Source organism: Bufo gargarizans, chromosome 4 (assembly GCF_014858855.1).
Source record: "Bufo gargarizans isolate SCDJY-AF-19 chromosome 4, ASM1485885v1, whole genome shotgun sequence".
NCBI lineage: Eukaryota > Metazoa > Chordata > Amphibia > Anura > Bufonidae > Bufo > Bufo gargarizans.
Window position 1 is genome coordinate 516,922,820 of NC_058083.1, and position 22,301 is coordinate 516,945,120.

Below are 22,301 nucleotides of genomic sequence, written 5' to 3' on the forward strand. Positions count from 1 at the left end.
TGTAAAAGTTGGCTTGACATACAATGCAATGTTTTATATCTTTTATATTTGATGCCAATGTCTTTGTATGTTTATTTAACATGCTGAACAATAAAAATAATTGACAAAAAAAAACAAATAAAAAAAACTATTTGATACATATGCAAATTTACCTGAGAGGAGTCCTGTCCCTGACTCATCTCAGGTTAATTTGCATATGTATCAATTCATTGTTTTTTACACAATAAAAGCACACAGAGCTATGGGGACTGGGTATTGTGGATGTGCTAGCGGCCATCTAGCAACCCATGTCCTCAGCTCTATACACAAAATCCAGGTGACAGGTTCCCTTTAAGTAAAAGCATAATTTTTTTGCAAAACTGGTGTTTAAGTTGCTTTCCCAGCTGAAATGTTGATGGTTTAAAAAAAGTTGTGACCCTTTTTTGTTTTTTAGCAGTCCCCTCCTCTAGGCAGATCTGCAAAGGGGAGCACACTTACCCGGTACTGGGTCCCGACACTGCCTTGCTCAGGCCCCTACTACCAATAGCCGCTTTGCAGCAAATTACTAGCCACAGCGTTAATCTGCTCATCTTGCATCATGTGCCCAATTGCCATGATGCAAGGGCAGCAGGTCACCACTGCGGCCAGCAGTGGGGTCAAATTGGATATGGACAGTGGGGACCCGAGCAAGGCAGCTGGTGCGCAGGTACGTTTCCCTATGCAGATCTGCCTGCCAAGTTCTAATGATAGTTTCCGCTGCCTTGCACCAATTCCTCTTGTGAATATTGCGCGCTTTGGTTGAAGACCTTCCCAAGTCAAACACGGAGCATTTGGAGCGGTGCATGGGAATCAAATTCAAGAACTAGAAAAATCCAGCTTCGAAGATGCAAAAGGTGGAATCTTTATTGTGCGTTTAAAATCCAATGCAAGACATCACAGGTTACAGTAATGCGTTTCAGACCGCAAGTAAATCAGGGTCCTTCATCATGTTAATGGTCCTTTTGTCATGATGAAGGACCCTGATTTACTTGCGGTCTGAAACGCGTTACTGTAACCTGTGATGTCTTGCATTGGATTTTAAACGCACAATAAAGATTCCACCTTTTGCATCTTGGAAGCTGGATTTTTCTTGGTCTTGAATATTTCACAGCAATCAAGTCCGGAGGTTGCTATCCATGCTCCAGGCAGGTGGACGGTGGGTGAGAGCTGCTTTACTTTCCCTGTTTCATATGGCAATCAAATTGAATTGTAAAACATTTTTCTTAGCAAAGCAAAATATAGCGATGATATGGATGGAAGGAGACTCCATCGCTTGGCTCGGTGGTGTAATATTAAAGGATCATTTTCAAAAACAGATGTGGGGTCATTTAGCTACAGCACTATGCCAGATTTTGGAGTAAAGAAAGTCGCAAGGGCAAAGCCTTTGTGACAATACTTTATCACTCTCCTCGCCATTAGGGAATGGCCTGGCTGGTAAATTGGCCCTGGCACACTCACAAACATTTAGCTAATTTCAGGTGTAAAAGTTGTCTAAAATTTACTCCACTGAGGGAGTGGAGTAGAATTTCACTTCAGACGCACAGTGCCAGAGTATACGCCTAAGTTATGATGAAGTGTATGTTTTGTGATAAATTAGGCACATCCTTCGGCAGTGTAGCGTCTATCAAAGACCAGAGTAAAAAGTATCTTTGATAAATGACTCTCAAAGTGTCCTAAAAATTCCACAAAGTCTAGGATCCACAATGGAAGTCTCCCCTCACCATTTGCACACAGAGTGACCACCAACTCTTCCTTAACACCGTAATTTCTGAGGCCATATCTTATCAACTAAAGAATAGAGACATAGGCCCAAAATGCAGATATTTATTAACAAATGGTAACAACATGTTTAACACAGTTATATAAAGTCTAAGGGAATCATGTGAAGGATTGCCCGATTACAGTGCAGGGTCATTTACTTTGTTTCATGCAGTACTTCACTTAAAATTACTCAGGACCTGAGAGCGCATGCATTACTTTTAGTGGACTCTAGAGCTCATGGTTGTTGTGCCCCCGTTGCAGACTGCAAATAGCAGTCCGCAAAACATGGGTACCGGCCGTGTGAAGTTGGTATGGCGGTGCAGACCCATTGACTTGAATGGGTCCAAGATCCGCAAAAATACATCAAAAGATAGGACGTGTCCAATCTTTAACGGTGCAGAAGCACAGACCCCAAAGTCCTTGGACGAGCTTCTGAGTGTTTCCGTAGGCTTCCAATGCGTGACTATGCACTGCAAAAAATAAAGAAAAAAATAGAACATGTCCTATCTTTTGACGTATCTTATGGATTGCAGGCCCATTCAAGTCAATGGGTCCGCATCTATAATATGGAGTTCACATGGACAATGCCCGTGTTTTGCAGACCAGCTATTTGCTGTCCACAACTGGGGCACGGTGACCATATTGTCGTGTGAATGAGCCCTTAAGAATTGAAGGCAAAGATAAAATCTTACATAATTAGTATTGCCGCATCCGTAATGACTTGCACCACACAATTATCATGTCATTTATCCGTTACAGAAAAGGCTAAAGAAAATGCCACTATTGCTGCTTTCCCTATTTGTCTAAAAAAAATAATATGTGTACCCCAAAATTAAACCAATGAAAACTACAAGTCATCCTGCAAAAATCAAGCCTTCACACAGCTCCACGGAAAGAAAACTAAAAACGTTGTATGTCTTGGGATGTGACGATGCAAACACATTTTGTACTTGCACAATAAAAACTTTTTTTTTTTTAACTATGTATTTAGTATCACTATAATAAAATAATTAATAAAGTTATTATGCCATTTGTGCAAAAAAAATTAACGCTGCTAATTTTATAGCGTAAAAACTGTATTGCTGTTTTAACCCATCTTTCTCCCAGAAAGAGGTAATAAAAGTAATCAGGAGGTTATGTGTACCCCAAAATGGCACCATAAAAACTACAACTGGTAATGCAAAAAAACAAAAACAAGTCCTCATACTGCTACATACAATTAATCAAAGTTCTAGCTCTTGGAAGTTGACAAATTTAAATTTAAAAAAATCCTTTGGTAGAAAAACATTTTTCCTCTGTAAGCTCTCTGCTATTCAATTACAGATAACATCCTGAACATGACAGTGGCTTCGACCCTGTGTGAATTCACTGATGTGTGATAAGACTTGACTGACTGAATTCTATTTCATTTTCCACATTCAGAACATGAAAATAATTTCTCCCTGTGTGGATTCTCCGATGTCTAACAAGATCTGCTTTATGGTTATCACTAGTGTTTAGCGAAGTAAACCATCTGAAGTGGAATACAGTTTTTAGTTTTTTTTTTTCCCCTAAAATTCAAAGATTTTAAATTAAGCCAAATTTTCTTGGGCTTCATGATAACGAATCATTTTTCTTATTATGGTGGCTGGAGTTGTCTGAGAAATAACAGGAAAAAAAATGTACTCACCTTATCCACTTTCTCGTCCAGAAGCAGTCCACTCCTCTCTTGACTAAAAAAGACCTGTTGAAGGACCTGCACTCAGTGTGATGATGTCACCGTGCTCTCCCAGCATGATCACATGGTGAAGTCATCACGCTAAGAGCAGGTACTTCTGCAGGTCTTTTTCAATCAAGAGAGGAGACAGCCCCTGTGTGAGCAAATGGATGAAGCGAGTGTTTTTTTTAATAAATTTTTTTACCCAAAAGACCATATGTGCATATAAGCGTATTACCGTTTTTAATGGCCGATAGACAGGTCTAAGGGGCCATTAAAAATGGTCTCATTGAATGATAGGCTAAATGGGGTTTTAACATAGTAATTCATGACAAATTTCAGAACTAATCAAATTTCTTTTTGAACTTTGACCAAGCTGCAGATTTGAATTTTTCAAAAGATCGCTCATCTCTAGTTATCACATTCTGAACAATAGAATCACTTCTTTCCAGTGTGAATTCTCTGATGTTTAAAAAGATTTGATTTCTGTATGAAAGAAAGAAAATGGCTTCTCCCCTGTGTGATTTCTCTCATGTATAACAAGATATGATTTCTTTGTATAAGATTTCCCACATTGTAAACAGGAAAATTGCTTCTCCCCTGTGTGTATTCTCTGATGTCTAACAAGAGTTGACTTTTTTATAAAAGATTTCCCACATTCTAAACAAGAAAAGGGCTTCTCCCCTGTGTGATTTCTCTCATGTATAACAAGAGTAGATTTATCAGTAAAACATTTTTCACATTGTAAACAAGAAAAAGGCTTCTCCCCTGTGTGAATTCTCTGATGTCTAACAAGAGTTGATTTATTTATGAACGATTTCCCACATTCTAAACAAGAAACTGGCTTCTCCCCTGTGTGAATTTTATGATGTGTAACCAGAGTTGATTTATTTATGAAAGCTTTCCCACATTCTAAACAAGAAAATGGCTTCTCACCTGTGTGAATTCTCTGATGTGCAATTAGACTTGATTTATTTATGAAAGATTTCCCACATTCTAAACAAGAAAATGGCTTCTCCCCTGTGTGACTTCTCTCATGTATAACAAGACTTGATTTATCAGTAAAACATTTCTCACATTTTAAACAAGAAAATGGCTTCTCCCCTGTGTGAATTCTGTGATGTGCAACTAGATTTGATTTATTTATGAAAGATTTCCCACATTCTAAACAAGAAAATGGCTTCTCCCCTGTGTGACTTCTCTCATGTATAACAAGAGTTGATTTATCAGCAAAACATTTCTCACATTTTAAACAAGAAAATGGCTTCTCCCCTGTGTGAATTCTCTGATGTGAAACTAGATTTGATTTATTTATGAAAGATTTCCCACATTCTAAACAAGAATATGGCTTCTCCCCTGTGTGATTTCTCTCATGTATAACAAGATATGATTTCTGTGTGTAAGATTTCCCACATTCTGAACAAGAAAATGGCTTCGCCCCTGTGTGAATTCTCTGATGGTTAAGAAGATTTGATTTCTGCTGAAAACATTTCCCACATTCTGAACATGAAAATGGCTTCTCCCCTGTGTGAATCCTCTGATGTTTAACAAGAGTTGATTTATCAGTAAAACATTTCCCACATTCTAAACAAGAAAACGGCTTCTCCCCTGTGTGAATTCTCTGATGTGCAACTAGATTTGATTTATTTATGAAAGATTTCCCACATTCTAAACAAGAAAATGGCTTCTCCCCTGTGTGACTTCTCTCATGTATAACAAGACATGATTTCTTTTTATAAGATTTCCCACATTGTAAACAAGAAAATGGCTTCCCCCCTGTGTGACTTCTCTCATGTATAACAAGAGTTGATTTATCAATAAAACATTTCCCACATTCTGAACATGAAAATGGCTTCTCCCCTGTGTGAGTTCTCTGATGTCTAATAAGATCTGATTTAGATTTACAAAATTTCCAACATTCTGGGCATGAAAGAGCATTCTCCCTTGTGTGACTTCTTTGATGATGAACACTTCTTCTGTTGCTTTTATTTTGCTTAACAGTCTGTGAGGAATCATAAGATTGAAATCCATCCAAAGGATGTGATGATAGACCTTTGCTGTGAAATGCTGAGGATACAGCTGAGATAATGGCATGCTCTTCATGTGTATCTTCTGCGACACCACAATCATCTGTTTTAAAATCTGACATCACATGTTTCTCTGAGCTCCTGGTACAGTCATCTGCCAACAATAAATCTGAGTTTTATAATTTTTAAATAATAGAACCTTAAAGTTACATATATTTTAGAACATTTCTATATAAATAAAATCTGACATTAGACCAGTAGATTATGATGTTAGGTCACCAGGCTGTTCACTTGTATTTTCCACTCTTGTGGTGAAGAAAGCATCTTCATAGGTTCACAAGGGATCTGTGAGTCAGTGCTATAAGCTGGTGTCCGTCTCACACACTGACCGCAAACTGCACTTTAGCACAAAACACACCAGAAATTGAAGCTGAAAGCCCACCTTCTATCTATCACAGATATAGTAAATATATTATTTCTCATATACCACATACATATAAATAATACCAGCATGTACTGTATATATAATGGTCTGTTCATATCACATTTATAGCTCTAACATATACACCCAGGATTTATACAATGAATATCTATTTATCAATTTATCTATTAGCTCATAGATATCTTTTTTATCCATCTATTTATCTAACAATTTATTTATTTATTTAACAATCTATCTAAACCTATATAACGCTTATTAGGGCCACACAGAATAATACAAACCCTACATAAACATAGTGTATAGCCAGGTTAGGGCTCTTTCACACCTGCGTTCTTTTCTTCCAGTATAGAGTTCCGTCGTCGGGGCTCTATGCCGGAAGAATCCTGATCAGTTTTATCCTAATGCATTCTGAATGGAGTGAAATCCGTTCAGGATGCATCAGGATGTCTTCAGTTCCGGAACGGAACGTTTTTTGGCCGGAGAAAATACCGCAGCATGCTGCGCTTTTTGCTCCGGCCAAAAATCCTGAAGACTTGCCGCAAGGCTGGATACGGAATTAATGCCCATTGAAAGGCATTGATCCGGATCCGGCCTTAAGCTAAACATCGTTTCGGCGCATTGCCGGATCCGACGTTTAGCTTTTTCTGAATGGTTACCATGGCTGCCAAGACGCTAAAGTCCTGGCAGCCATGGTAAAGTGTAGCGGGGAGCGGGGGAGCAGCATACTTACCGTCCATGCAGCTCCGATCTTTTTGCCAATAAGATGGTTATTTGTAGTTTATAAGGCCTCTTTCACACTTGCGTTGTCCGGATCCGGCGTCTACTCCACGTGCCGGAATTACACGCTGGATCCGGAAAAACGCAAGTGTACTGAAAGCATTTGAAGACGGATCCGTCTTCAAAATGCTTTCAGTGTTACTATGGCACCCAGGACGCTATTAAAGTCCTGGTTGCCATAGTATGAGCGGGGGAGCGGTATACTTACAGTCCGTGCGGCTCCCAGGGCGCTCCAGAGTGACGTCAGGGCGCCCCGAGCACATGGATGACGTGATCGCATGGCACGTCATCCATGTGCATCGGGCGCTCTGACGTCATTCTGGAGCGCCGCGGGAGCCGCATGGACTGTAAATATACCGCTCCCCCGCTCCTACTATGGCGACCAGGACTTTAATAGCGTCCTGGGTGCCATAGTAACACTGAAAGCATTTTGAAGACGGATCCGTCTTCAAATGCTTTCAGTACACTTGCGTTTTTCCGGATCCAGCGTGTAATTCCGGCAAGTGGAGTAGACGCCGGATCCGGACAACGCAAGTGTGAAAGAGGCCTTATAAACTACAAATAACCATCTTATTAGCAAAAAGATCTCTTTATTAAATACACGTATGTAAAAACATATACAATGGAGTCCCCGCCATTCAGTGGGACAGAAGACAATAAAAGAGGGACAGCTGGGATGGGACTAGGTGATAATAATAAGTATAAAGGGTTATCACAGCAAAAACATCTTCTAGCTAGTCACATATAAATTGCATAGTAAAATACTTGATCCAAAAGAGGAAATGAAGGAAGAAAAAAGTAAATGGATCTCAACTACAGACTACACAAAAATGTAGAAGCCCGTCTATCATTGTAAGATCACACATAGTAGTGTGATATTGTATATCCAATCTAACAATGAGATGGCAAATAGTAATGTAGTGGAGAGCCAAAAAAGCAAAGGGGAGGCTTACCAGTTCACAAAGTATAATCAAATCTCCCATACCAGTGTCCCTCACCTACCCAACGCGTTTCGCCAAATGGCTTTGTCAGGGGAAGTGAGGGACAGTGGGATGGTTGCTCTATATATCCCAGATTTAATCACACATAAATAAAATCACCTAAAAATATACACTCCCCTAAAGAATTATTAGGAACACCTGTTCTATTTCTCATTAATGCAATTATCTAGTCAACCAATCACATGGCAGTTGCTTCAATGCATTTAGGGTTGTGGTCCTGGTCAAGACAATCTCCTGAACTCCAAACTGAATGTCAGAATGGGAAAGAAAGGTGATTTAAGCAATTTTGAGCGTGGCATGGTTGTTGGTGCCAGACGGGACCGGTCTGAGTATTTCACAATCTGCTCAGTTACTGGGATTTTCAGGCACAACCATTTCTAGGGTTTACAAAGAATGGTGTGAAAAGGGAAAAACATCCAGTATGCGGCAATCCTGTGGGCGAAAATGACTGATTCAAGCTGATAGAAGAGCAATGTTGACTGAAATAACCACTCGTTACAACCGAGGTATGCAGCAAAGCATTTGTGAAGCCACAACACGCACAACCTTGAGGCGGATGGGCTACAACAGCAGAAGACCCCAGCGGGTACCACTCATCTCCACTACAAATAGAAAAAAAAGGTTACAATTTGCACGAGCTCACCAAAATTGGACTGTTGAAGACTGGAAAAATGTTGCCTGGTCTGATGAGTCTCGATTTCTGTTGAGACATTCAAATGGTAGAGTCCGAATTTGGCGTAAACAGAATGAGAACATGTATCCATCATGCCTTGTTACCACTGTGCAGGCTGGTGGTGGTGGTGTAATGGTGTGGGGGATGTTTTCTGGGCACACTTTAGGCCCCTTAGTGCCAATTGGCCATCATTTAAAAGCCACGGGCTACCTGAGCGTTGTTTCTGACCATGTCCATCCCTTCATGACCACCATGTACCCATCCTCTGATGGCTACTTCCAGCAGGATAATGCACCATGTCACAAAGCTTGAATCATTTCAAATTGGTTTCTTGAACATGACAATGAGTTCACTGTACTAAAATTGCCCCCACAGTCACCAGATCTCAACCCAATAGAGCATCTTTGGGATGTGGTGGAATGGGAGCTTCGTGCCCTGGATGTGCATCCCTCAAATCTCCATCAACTGCAAGATGCTATCCTATCAATATGGGCCAACATTTCTAAAGAATGCTATCAGCACCTTGTTGAATCAATGCCACGTAGAATTAAGGCAGTTCTGAAGGCAAAAGGGGGTCCAACACCGTATTAGTATGGTGTTCCTAATAATTCTTTAGGTGAGTGTATATATACATGTAATGGAGGCATTTTTATGTCTTTATGTTACCATGTAATTCTACGCTGTAGTGTAATTGTAAGATCTGGAAAAAGACAAGACATGTGAATATTGTTTCATAACTTTACCTTATTTGCAACAATAAAAAAGATTTGATTAAAAAAAAAATAATTTACATTTTGTTCGAAGTAGGGGTCTCTGACCGGTTTAGTCACTGGTTTGGTTGTTTTTAAAGTATTTTTTTTAACTAATGTGTTCTTTCCTTTCTTTCCCTTTTTTTTTTGTCTTTTATGCAACCCAGATGATAGAATCATGCACATTTCACCTGACGATGAAACAACGGACATTGTGGACCTTGTTGGTACTATATGACACTTTAGAAAGTGAACATAGTGAACATATTCCATTTGGACCCCTTTACAAATATTATGGACTGTGGGGCATATTATGGTGTCATATTATATGAATTTGGATTTTTAAATTTAAATTATTTTTATATGAATCTAATTAATTAGTCATTTACAATATATATATTTATTTTACACTGGTTCTCTCCATAACTTTTTGCACTTTCACACTTGGCACTTTTCACTGTTTGGCACTTTTGTTTTTCCCTATTTCATGTGGGCCGTGTATAAACCTGCGTGTGTGAATTTGCGTGCAGATTTATGCACGACCTTGTTTGTTTCTTCACTCACCATTCTTTATTATTATTTGTATTTTTATCTTTTATCATTATTGCTGGTGTATAATGATGACTAATAAATAATCTGTTATTTGGTGCACACACATTTATACACATACAGTGTTCTATTGTAATTGTACGATATATGATTTTGTTGATTATGTATCATGATTTTCATACATTATTCACATGACCATGTATTTTTGGCACGATTTCACACAAGGAGTAATCATGATTATTGTCTTGGTTCTCTTCACATAGATATATTTTATATATATTTAGTTTTTTTTATATTAATATGATTGATATATATATATATATATATATATATACACACACACACACATTTAATAAATAAATAAATTTAATAAATGCAATAGAAATTATAAGAAATGAATAGAAAAACTAATAAAATAAAATACAAAATGTCACATATATGTAAACAAACAATATTTAGTATGGTCACGGTCCACTTTAAAAAAATAAATAAATACTTAATATACGGAGCTCACGCATGTAATGTTAGGACAATAATCACGTGATTCTTTCACTTGTTTTTCATATATTTTTATCACTCCTGTTATCTTGTACCGCTATATTATCTATAGCCACTTTAATTGTTGAATGAGAGGCAATATTATGGGGATGTTATGTAAGTTGCCTTAAATTATGTCTCTTTCTTGCAGAGGGATGTTATTTGGCTTTGATACACTGACTCTCTTAGTTGGCTTTATATGTCGTTCATGGACTTAATGGACATAGTCAGTGTGCCATTCAGTTAATAGTGTCAGTTATCCACGTTTTGGAGTTTTGACATCACGGCGTTCCCTGTGCACTAAAAATGACCTGACGTCCTTATTGTGCGGCTCGATATGATTGCGGCAATACCAAACTTGTATAGTTTTTATTTTAATTACTTAAAAAAATATATATAATTTCTCTGCATCGCCATATTTTGCCAGCTATAACTTTTTTATATTTCGGTCTACATTTATATTTCGGGCTTGTAGTTTTTATTGGTAAGCTATTTTTTTTTTCATATTTTAATAGTTCTGATATTTTCAGATGCGGTGATACCTAATGTTTATTTTTTATTCTTTGTATATATTTATATGTAAAATTGGGAAAGGGGAGTGTTTTAAGCTTTTAATATTTTGGTGTTTTTAAAGTTGTTTTTTTTCACTTAAAGGGAACCTGTCACCAGGATTTTGGATATAGAGCTGAGGACATGGGTTGCTAGATGGCCACTAGCAAATCCGCAATACCCAGTCCCCATAGCTCTGTGTGCTTTTATTGTGTATAAAAACCGACTTGATACATATGCAAATTAACCTGAGATGAATCAGAGCTTGAAAATATGACTCTTCTCTGGTCACACAAGTAAGATATGACTCTTATGTTAATTTGCATATGTATCAAAGCGTTTTTTTTACACAATAAAAGTACACAGAGCTATGGGCACTGGATATTGCGGATATGCTAGCGGCCATCTAGCAACCCATGTCCTCAGCTCTATACACACAATCCCGGTGACAGGTTCCCTTTACAAAACAACAACAAACTATTAATAGGGGGCTAGAACGTGGTATCTTTTGATCCCTTCTCCTATTCACCCTAATAGAGCTCTATGAATAGAATTTTTACACTGTCCATTCTGAGCTGTGCCTCGTGCATAGCTCAGCAGGGAGATTACCATGGCAGGCCCGAAACACTTCAGCAGCGTCCAGGCTGCCATGGCAACCGATCGGAGCCCCATGATTTCACTGCGGAGGCTCTGATCGGAAGGCAGAGGGAACCATATTTGTCTGCCTTAACTCACAGGTGCTGCAATCAGCGTTGATCGCAGCACCTGAAGGGTTTAGTGACGGACGCGACCGCTGCTCCTTGTCATTGCAGCCGGGTGCCAGCTGTATGATACGTTCGGCACCCTCCGCGTATGGAGCGGGGTTACTGCAGAGCGTTAAGGGGTTAATTGATTATGCTCCTTATGGGACAATTACCATGTGTGTGTATATATATATATATATATATATATATATACACACATACACAGTATATATATAATATACTGTTTGGCACATGACACAATGCTTGACAAAGGCTCCAAAGCCTCTTTTTCTATTTTTATCAAACTTTGGATTCTGGTCAGTGATCCTGAGAGAGATTTCACTCATCCACTTTTGATTGTGCTGCTTTCCTTTTTTTTATACTGCGTGTATGTATGTATGTATGTATGTATATATATATATATATATATATATATATAATATATATTCACCTAAAGAGTTATTAGGAACACCTGTTCTATTTCTCATTAATGCGATTATCTAGTCAACCAATCACATGGCAGTTGCTTCAATGCATTGGTTCTTTTCAATTTCACCCCAAAGAATTTTTTTCCTGTTTGCCAATACAACACATAGGTGGCATTAAAAAAAATGTATCTTGTCCTGCAAAAAATAGGCTATGTAAACGTAAAAAAAAAAAAAAAAAAAAATTATGGCTATTGGAACGTGGGGAGGAAAAATTCGAAAATGCAAAAATAAAAATAGGACTGTTCTTTAAGCGGTAAATAAAGTGTGGTAAGAATAGTACAGTAACAAACGTCACCATGATTCAATCAGTGTACAAACTATACAGACATATATCATTGTCCATAATTCCGTGAAATTCAGATCTTGATCTTGTCATCTCAATATATGGGTAAATTGTATGATTAGTGGTAATACACAAAGTGCATCTGTGCTGATGGATAAAAACAATCATGTACATGGCTCCCCTGCCCCGGACTCCATGAGGATCTATCACGCTGCTGCTGTCCCTGTATTTTTACTGCGCATGCCCCGCCACCATGTATACACATCACAGCGTGAGCTGCATATACAGATAGAGAATCACATCAAAGATGGCCGCCTGCATTCTAATAGTTACTGCGCATGTGAATTGCCATTACAGTCTGCGCCTGCGCTTCTTTCATAAGAAACATGGAGCTGAAGTAAACTACATCAGAGCGCCTGCGCATAGCTTCAGTAAGCGCTGAAACATATAAAGAAGGGACATAATGTTACTTAATGGTGACCATGATAATTGCCAAATTATTGAAAACTTCACCAAGGGGGAGAAACCCAGGGTTCCCAGACATTTCCGCCTTGTCTAGCTGGAAAACAAAAATTGCTCTTACCGGTAATTTTTTTGCTTAAAAACCATGAGAGCACCCATGCGACTATGTCCTCCAGAGACAGGAAACCTGAAGAGATAAAATGGTTCATGCCCCCACCACACCTCAGTGATTATAATAACCAAACCTCCGGAGGCGTGCCAACCACCAAAGAATAGGCTTTAAATAAGAAAAGAGACAATACAAAAAAAGGGCACCAGTTCAGAACATTATATCCCTATTCAATATTATGCATCTATCTGCCCAATTGGCAAATTTCTCCCCCTTTTTTTTTTTTTTTAAAAGATTAAAGTAAGTTAAGGGTGGAAAATTTCGGGAAGCTGGTGCTGTCATGGGTTTCAAGAAAAACAATTACTGGTAAGAGTAATTTTTGTTTTCCCCTCACCCATGACAGCACCCTTGCGAGAATAAACTAGAAGTTAAACTTTTAGGGGAAGGAGGGGGACTACTGTCTGAAGTACTTTCCCCCCGAATGCTGCATCTGAATTTAGATGCATCCTATAGTGTCTAAAAAAGGTATGAGGAGAACTCCAAGTGGCTGCTCTGCAGAATTGGGCCAGTGAAGCATCCGCCTTTTCTGCCAAAGAGGCAGCAACTGCTCTTATTGAATGTGCCCCAAACCCAGTTGGGGTAGACAAGTTCAAAGAATAGGTAAGGGAAATGGCATTTTTGACCCATCTAGCAATTGCACTAGTAGAAGCCTTGTGACCCTTGAATCTACCATGAAATTGTATTAAAGGGGTTGTCTGGGTTCAGAGCTGAACCCAGACATACCCATAATTTCACCCAAGCAGCACCCTTGATGTTAGTATCGGAGCATCTCATGCTCCGATGCTCTCCCTTGCCCTGCACTAGATCGCGCAGGGCAAGGGCTCTTGTTTACAATAACACACTGCCGGTCGGAGGCTTCCACCCAGCAGTGTGTTCAGTGACATCACCGCTCTGAGGGGCGTGCTTTAGCGCTGCCCTAGCTGTTTTACAGGCTAGGGCAGCGCTAAAGCCAGCCCATCAGTGCCGGTGACATCACCGGGCTTCCTGGCAGCCCCATGGAGAGCCCCGGTACGTCACCGGAACTCCAGAAAATGCCTTTGCCCTGCGCGATTTAGCGCAGGGCAAAGGAGAGCATTGGAGCATGAACTGCTCGATGCTCAAGTCAGGGGGGCTGCCTGAGTGAAAATGGAGGTATGTCCGGGTTCAGCTCTGAACCCGGACAACCACTTTAATAGATTCTCATCTATTCTCCAAGATGCTGTGGAATCTAAGTAACATAACAAACATCTTCCGACATCCAGACAGTGGAATTTTTCCTCTAACGGATTCGCAGGATTTGGACAAAAAGATGGCAACACCACATCCTGATTCCAGTGGAAGTCTGAGACTCAGAAATCTGAGCGCTCAGCTCTCTCTCAGGCTATGAGCTGAGCGCTGTGATTGGCCAGCGCTGCAGCATTGGAGAAGGAGGCGCCGGCAGGTTCCCCTGAGTGGAGCCTAACTGTAAAGATACCGGAGGCAATTACGGGAGAACGGAGCGGCGCCCAGGTATACCAGTAAGTGCAGGGGGGTCCCTGGGCGCCGCTCTACACGCCTGCATAGTTAATTTAGAAGTTTAACTCTGATGAAAGGTCCTCTTTAACCCTTTCATGACCAAAGGTCATTGATGCCCCAGTGTCCAGGTCAAAATTTACAAATCTGACATGCGTCACTTTAAGTGGTAATAGCTTTGGAACACTTTTACTTATCCACGCCATTCTGAGAATGTTTTCTCGTGACACATTGTACTTCATGACAGTCATAAATTTGAGTCAATATATATCAAAAAACAAATCACAGTAATGGTTAAGGATAAATATGTTGTAGGAACAATTAAACTGTATCACTGATTTATTATCCTACTTTAAAACTTAGCTTTTATCAGATATTATATATAAAATATATGTCCCACAGTAGTAATGATGATGACTGCATGAAACGGAAAACATTCATAACTTTGCTCAGACGTAAATTATTAGGTACTGCGTATATGTATGTAACACATAATTTTATGCACACACATACGTAGTCCTATCACATAAATATAATACAATGGTATGACCATTTATTATGATCCCCACTCACGGTTTGTTGCATGGGCCAGGTGTGATCAAGATATTCCGACCGTTTGCGTGATCAAGGGGGTCTGTGGTGGTTACCGTTGTCTACTGAAAAAAATGGTTCCAGATAAAGTTCAATTGCTGAGTAGCTTGAAGCAGTAGGTCAGACAGGTAGGAGAATGTCCCTGATAGACTATTATTCTCCTGCCTAAAAGCGGAGAGGTCTCCCGCCTAAATGCGGGAGAATCACCCCCTGCGGAGCGACCCCACTTCTCGGTGGCTTTCCCTGTTATTCTGGCCCTATTGCTATCTTCCAATGCTGTCCTGTTACGATGTTTCTTTAAAAGGTATTTCCCTTCTTTCAAAGGTATTTCCCGACGCGTTTCCTCTGCCAGGTGATGCTAACAGATTCATCAGGGGTGAAATAGATAGTTTAGATGGTATAGTAACCGTCAGCCCAATCGCTTTTGTGGTGGTGTCCCAGCTAGATTGCAGTCCAGAGTAATGTCTGTAACTGCCCCCTTAAATATACCGTTATATCACGTCTAATTGGTGTGTTAATTGCTCACATACCTTTTCTTTTTTTCGCCATTGCTCTTTTTCCGGCGTGCGTTCCATTTGGGTTAGAGGCGGATACGGAACTACGTCACTCTGCGCGTGCGCATTGTTTTGCTTAGCCCCGTGGAACGCATCACGTGCACGTCGTGCGTCCAGTCGGCTGATCCTTTTGCCTGTGACGCCACGCGTATAGTGTGGAACGCATCGGCGTCACTGGATGATGGTCCGCATCACTATGGAACGCATTGACGTCATATTAAGGCGTCAAGGTGATTGGAAAGGAGAGCTATATATCTTACTCCTTCCATCAAATATGTACGGTAGTGGACAAAACATATTTATTTATATCAATGTATATATGTGGTATTAAGAATAGGTCCGGATCAAGATGATATGGTCTATCATATTGGTTACATATCAAACATTTTTTCGCATCCCGGTCCAATTCAATTTCTTTGTTTTGTCTACTTTTTCCGATATACATGTATACATCTATATACACACATACTGATATCTGTATATATACACATGTATATACCCGTACATATAGCAACATACACACAGGGCCTACGGGTATGTTTAGGTTGTGGGGTGTACTGGTGCATGAATGGGGGACATTTGTGGGAGTGGGAGGGAGATCGGTCCAGGACTTGAGGCATTATAAACATAATTCATGATATGTCCTGGGCCTTTATTAATTCCCAACCCTCCTGTTTATAGATAGTTGTGACTATTACCTATCTCGGTAGATGTAGTATAGTTCCTATTCCGTATATGTATTATTGTTATTATCTTTACACTTGTCAAGTGGGTCTGAGTATTTTAGACGCCCGGGGCCTAAATAAAACAGCCAAAAGACAGAATCTCGTTTAGGCCGAGCGGACTAACTGTCTTTAGCCTGTGAGTCCACTCAGTCTCTTTCTGTAATATTTTTCTATTGAGGTCACCGCCTCTGGGAGATGGACGTATCACCTCTATGACACAAAATTTTAAAACCCTGGAGTCTCCATCGTGACAGATCTGAATGTGCCTAGCAATTGGGGTGTCCCGTTGGTGTCTGATGTCTCCCAGATGATCTCCAATCCTCCTCCTGAGTTCTCTCTTGGTTTTGCCAACGTACTGAAGATTGCAAATGCATGTGCATAGATATACCACCCCTGTGGTTTTGCAATTTGCAAAGTCCCTGATGGTGTATGTTTTATTAGTGACGCTGCTGGAGAAGGATTTTGTCTTGATAATGTGTGGACAGGCTATGCAAGTCCCACATTTGTACATGCCTAGGGGTTTCCTGTCTAGCCAAGTTCCAGATTTTTTAATCGGTAAATAGTGGCTATGTACGAATCTGTCCCCCAGTGATCTTCCTCTACGATAAGTAATTACCGGGTAAGGGGGAAGGGTCTCCTCTATATCAGGGTCAGTGAGTAGCAGATCCCAGTATTTTTGAAGGATATCCTTGACTTGTCTATTATAATTATCGTAGGTGCCTATAATACGGAACTTGTGATCTGCTGTGGGTTTTTGTTTAGGAGACAATAGTTCCGTTCTTTCTACATTTAATGCCGTATTAAAGGCTTTTTGTAGTGGTTGGGACGGGTATCCCCTTTGGCTAAATCTGACTCTCAGGTCATTGGCTTGATTGTGAAAAGTCTGCCTTCCGGGTACAATTTCTTCGGATCCGAAGATATTGACCCTTGGGAATACCAGCATTTTAGACTTGTGGGGTGATGACTCTCCCATCTTAGTAAATTATTTGTGGCTGTGGGTTTCCTGTATGTTTTGGTGGAAATCATTCCGTTATTTAGGGAGATGTATAGATCCAGGAAAGCCAGACTGTGCTCAGTTGACCTCTGAGGTGAAGTGCATACCTATTTTGTTGTTATTTAGGTAAGCTACAAATTCCGAGAACTGCCCTCTGGAGCCGCTCCAGAATATCAGAATATCGTCGATATAGCGGCCCCAGAAGACAATCCTAGGCGTCCAGATGCTATCCTCCGTGAATACCAGGGTATCCTCCCACCAGCCCAGGAACAGGTTGGCATAGGTGGGGGCACAGGGGCTCCCCATTGCTGTGCCCCTGAGCTGGTGGAAGAACCTGGAGTTAAAAAGAAAAAAATTGTGTCTAAGAACAAACTCTGTCAGCTTGTAGGTAAACTCATTATGCGCTATGAATTGAGTACCCCTAGTTTTAAGATAATATTCGACTGCATATAATCCCAGGTCGTGGGGGATGTTGCTATAAAGCGCCTCAACATCTATTGAGGCCAGTAGTATCCCATCCTCTAGCTGTAACCCATCAATTTTAGTTAGTAAATCCGGGGTATCCCTGATATACGATGGGAGTGCTGTCACGAAAGGTCTCAGTATCTTATCAACGTATACACCAATGTTTTGGGTAATCGAGTTTATCCCTGATACTATGGGGCGTCCCTTGAGTGGTGTGAGTCCTTTGTGAATTTTAGGGATTGTGTAAAAAGTGGCAGTCTGAGGATAGGGGATAAGCATGAATTTGAGTTCATCATTTGATATTAGTTTGTTATCAAGAGCCTGTATAAGTAAAGACTCCAAATCAGTATTAAATTCCAAAGTGGGGTCCCTTTCGAGGATGTTGTAGCAGTTTTTGTCATTTAGAATCGAGTTACACATCTGTTGATACATGGCATGATCCATGACGACCAGGTTTCCCCCTTTGTCTGAGGGTTTTAGTATTAGGTCATGGTCTTCCTGTATTTTGATCATAGCCTCTGTTTCAAGTTTATTTAAATTCATTTTGCTCTGAATTCTTTTTTGATCCAATTTTTCCAGTTCTTTCGTGACTATATGCTGGAAAAGGTCAATCGTATTTGATTCGATTGGAGGTGGAAATTTAGTGCTTTTGGGTTTCAAATTTGTGAAGGGGCCTTCCCCAGTGTTTTATTTCCTTCTCCGAGGAGTTCGGCCATCGTTCTGGCCAGTGGGAGGTCATCCAATGGAATACCTAGTCTAGCGCTTTCCTCAAGATCATTATGCCTGTAAAACTTATGCCATTTGAGCTTACGACAAAATAGATGGAGGTCTTTGATCCAGAGGAAAGAGCTAAATCTGGTTGTTGGTATAAATGATATACCTCTAGTGAGTACTTGCATTTCAACCTCGGAGAAGATTTTTCTAGTTAGATTAATTATCTGGCCTTCCTGTATGGAGTCTATTTTTCTTGTCTGGGACGGTCCCTGAAGTGATAGGGTGCTCCCCCCTGCTCTAAAAAATTGGAGGATGAAGTAGAGGGTCCAGAGGACGAGGGTCCTTCTGGTTGATTGTTCCTCGACTGGTTTCCCCATTTTTGATTTCTGGTTCTGGGGCCTCTTTGTCTCCCGTTACCTCTATATCTTGGTTTCCCACGATATGAGTGATCAGTCGATCTTTCTGTGTCTGAGGACTCAATTTCAGATGATGAAATTTCTTTTGGGGGTAAACTTGTTTGGGCGTTTAAATGTAGGTATGCTCGTTTTTCTTTGAATTCAAGAAGGTCTTTTTTATACTGATTGTGCTTTCTCTCTTTAATTGAAATGTGGTATTTTTCCACAGAGGATTGTAGATTGTTTTCTTTTTTGGAGAACTCCGGATCGTCCTTATATTTTGGAGTCTGTTCAATTAGTGTTTTAAGTCTTATGGATGTTTTTTCTAAAGTGATGCGTTCTTCAGAGAGCAAAAGTCTCATAAGGTTAAGGGAGCTTTCTGTCAATGTTTTTTCCCACTTGGTCAGTAAGTCAGGTGACTGTGATCTAAGTGCTGGAGTAATGGGAATGCGCAGCCCTTTAGGAACAATCTCAGCCTTTATATAATTTTCAAGAGACTGAGTCTCCCACCATGATTTGATGTTGTCTCTGTAACATGTATATAGTTCTTTGAATAGTGATTTTAGATTACCCGGGGCGTCCTTTGTCTCTATATTTTTATCTGAGAATACCTGTGAGGCCTCAGCTAACCACTGATCAGTGTTAATAGGGCCGGATAGGAAGCTTGCCATTATCAAAAAACAAATCACAGTAATGGTTAAGGATAAATATGTTGTAGGAACAATTAAACTGTATCACTGATTTATTATCCTACTTTAAAACTTAGCTTTTATCAGATATTATATATAACATATATGTCCCACAGTAGTAATGATGATGACTGCATGAAACGGAAAACATTCATAACTTTGCTCAGACGTAAATTATTAGGTACTGCGTATATGTATGTAACACATAATTTTATGCACACACATACGTAGTCCTATCACATAAATATAATACAATGGTATGACCATTTATTATGATCCCCATGGTTCCAGATAAAGTTCAATTGCTGAGTAGCTTGAAGCAGTAGGTCAGACAGGTAGGAGAATGTCCCTGATAGACTATTATTCTCCTGCCTAAAAGCGGAGAGGTCTCCCGCCTAAATGCGGGAGAATCACCCCCTGCGGAGCGACCCCACTTCTCGGTGGCTTTCCCTGTTATTCTGGCCCTATTGTTATCTTCCAATGCTGTCCTGTTACGATGTTTCTTTAAAAGGTATTTCCCTTCTTTCAAAGGTATTTCCCGACGCGTTTCCTCTGCCAGGTGATGCTAACAGATTCATCAGGGGTGAAATAGATAGTTTAGATGGTATAGTAACCGTCAGCCCAATCGCTTTTGTGGTGGTGTCCCAGCTAGATTGCAGTCCAGAGTAATGTCTGTAACTGCCCCCTTAAATATACCGTTATATCACGTCTAATTGGTGTGTTAATTGCTCACAATATATATCACCTTTATTTATGAAAAAATCCCAAATTTACCAAAAATTTTTTAAAATTTGCAATTTTCTAAATTTCAATTTCTCTGCTTCTAAAACAGAAAGTGATACCTCATAAAATATTTATTACATAACATTCCCCACATGTCTACTTTATGTTGGCATCATTTTGGAAATGTTATTTTATTTTTTTAGGACATTACAAGGCTTAGAAGTTTAGAAGCAATTCTTAAAATTTTAAAGAAAATTTCCAAAACCCACTTTTTAAGGACTAGTTCATGTCTGAAGTCACTTTGTGGGGCTTACATAGTGTATACCCCCATAAATGACCCCATTGTAGAAACGACACCCCTCAAGTTACTTAAAACCAATTTTACAAACGTTATTAACCCTTTAGGTGTTCCACAAGAATTAAAGGAAAATGGAGATGAAATGTCTAAATTTCACTTTTTTAGCAGATTTTCTATTTTATTACATATATTTCTTTAACACATTAAGGGTTAACAGCCAAACAAAACTCAATATTTATTACTCTGATTCTGCAGTTTACAGAAACACCCCACATGTGGTCGTAAACTGATGTAAGGGCGCACGGCAGGGCGCAGAAGGAAAGGAACACCGTATGGTTTTTGGAAGGCAGATTTTGCTGGATTGGTTTTCTGAACGCCATATGTTTTTTATTTTTCTACCGATCGTCTTCTGCAGGGGCTAATTTTTTGCAGAAAGAGTTGAGGTTTTTATTGGTACCATTTTTGGGTACATAGGATTCTTTGATCATTCATTATTACACTTTATGGGACAAGGTGGCCAAAAATTGGCTGTTTTGGAACAGTTTTTTTATTTTATTTTTTACAGCGTTCATCTGAGGGGTTAGGTCATGTGAAACCGGCATTTTTTTCACTGCCGCGATCCGATTGGTTAGTCTGCACAGACTAACCAATCGGATCGATTGCCGGCAAGGGGCCACTCTGATTGGTCCCTTGCCGGCATTACTGCACTGTATGCTGTCCGTGACAGCAGCAGGGCAGGGGCAGAAGCTTTAATCCAAGCGCTTTGCAGCGCTTGGATTAAAGAGCTGCCAGAACGTATATATACATGGTAGCTGCACGGGGTATGTGCAGCTATCACGTATATATACAGATTGCAGTCGTGAAGGAGTTAAGGGCCAAGGAGGCTCTACTGCTTGTGTACCAGGATCTCTTTGGCCACTTCGGAGCTCCGAAGATTACTGAGGCTCCCTCTTCCTCAATACTTGGGGAATAAGGCAAAAAGGGAAAGGGGAAGGGGGAGAAGGCATAGCCCAGCTCCCGGCACCAGTCTTGCGCTAACCCATCTATTGCAAGAGGACTGTCCAAAGGATTGAGGGAGAATAACCTTTCCACCTTTCTGTTGGCTCTGGAAGCAAACAGATCTACTTTGGGATGACCATATTTTTGGACTATATCCAAAAAGATGTCCTTGTTCAGACACCATTCCCCATGCTTGATGGATGTACGACTTAGAAAGTCTGCTATCAAGTTTTCCTTTCCTTTTAGATGGAATGCTGAAAGGAAAAGCATTCATTCTTCCGCTATACGAAAAATTGTTCCCCCCTGACGATTTATGTAGGCCACTGTTATTTTCTTGCCTTTTCCTTTCCTCTGAAACTGCTAATTCTAGGGCCATCTTTACTACTTTTAGTTCCTTGAAGTTGGAGGAGGCCTTCCTTGAGTTTAGGTCCCACCTCCCTTGCCAGTACCTGTTCCGAGAGTGAGCTCTCCAACCCCAGGGACTGGCGTCTGTGGTAACCACTATCTGATCTTTGAAATACCATTGGACTCCCACAGACAGATTCTTTGGTATTGTCCACCATAACAGGGAACACCTGGGCCTTTCATGAAAGGTGAAATTCTCGGTCCAAAGAGTAAGGGGAGCCGTCCCAGGATCTCAGAATATCCGTCTGCAGCTCTCTGGAGTGAATCTGTGCATAAGCTACTTCTGGAATAATGGACGTCATATGACCCAACACAGCCATTGCTTCTCTAAAAG

The 22,301-nt window shown here is 40.2% G+C and overlaps 2 protein-coding genes across 5 annotated transcripts in view; both read right to left on the reverse strand.

The window, feature by feature from the left end:
* The window catches only part of LOC122934014 (zinc finger protein 260-like), a 222,488-nt gene that overhangs the window by 97,860 nt on the left and 102,327 nt on the right, over positions 1-22,301 (reverse strand). The window lies entirely within an intron of this gene.
* LOC122934017 (gastrula zinc finger protein XlCGF26.1-like) overlaps positions 1-22,301 on the reverse strand; it is a 323,260-nt gene that overhangs the window by 59,415 nt on the left and 241,544 nt on the right. For 2 of the 4 annotated variants that reach the window (XM_044289146.1, XM_044289145.1), the window contains one exon: positions 3,667-5,656. The exons of 1 other annotated variant lie outside the window; for it this stretch is intronic. In XM_044289146.1, coding sequence (XP_044145081.1) covers positions 3,945-5,624 — 1,680 coding nt within the window. In that variant the 5' untranslated portion in view covers positions 5,625-5,656 and the 3' untranslated portion in view covers positions 3,667-3,944. Of the gene's footprint in view, positions 1-3,666; positions 5,657-8,365; positions 8,423-22,301 lie in introns of those variants that run through there. One more of the 4 variants, XM_044289144.1, reaches the window with a different exon arrangement.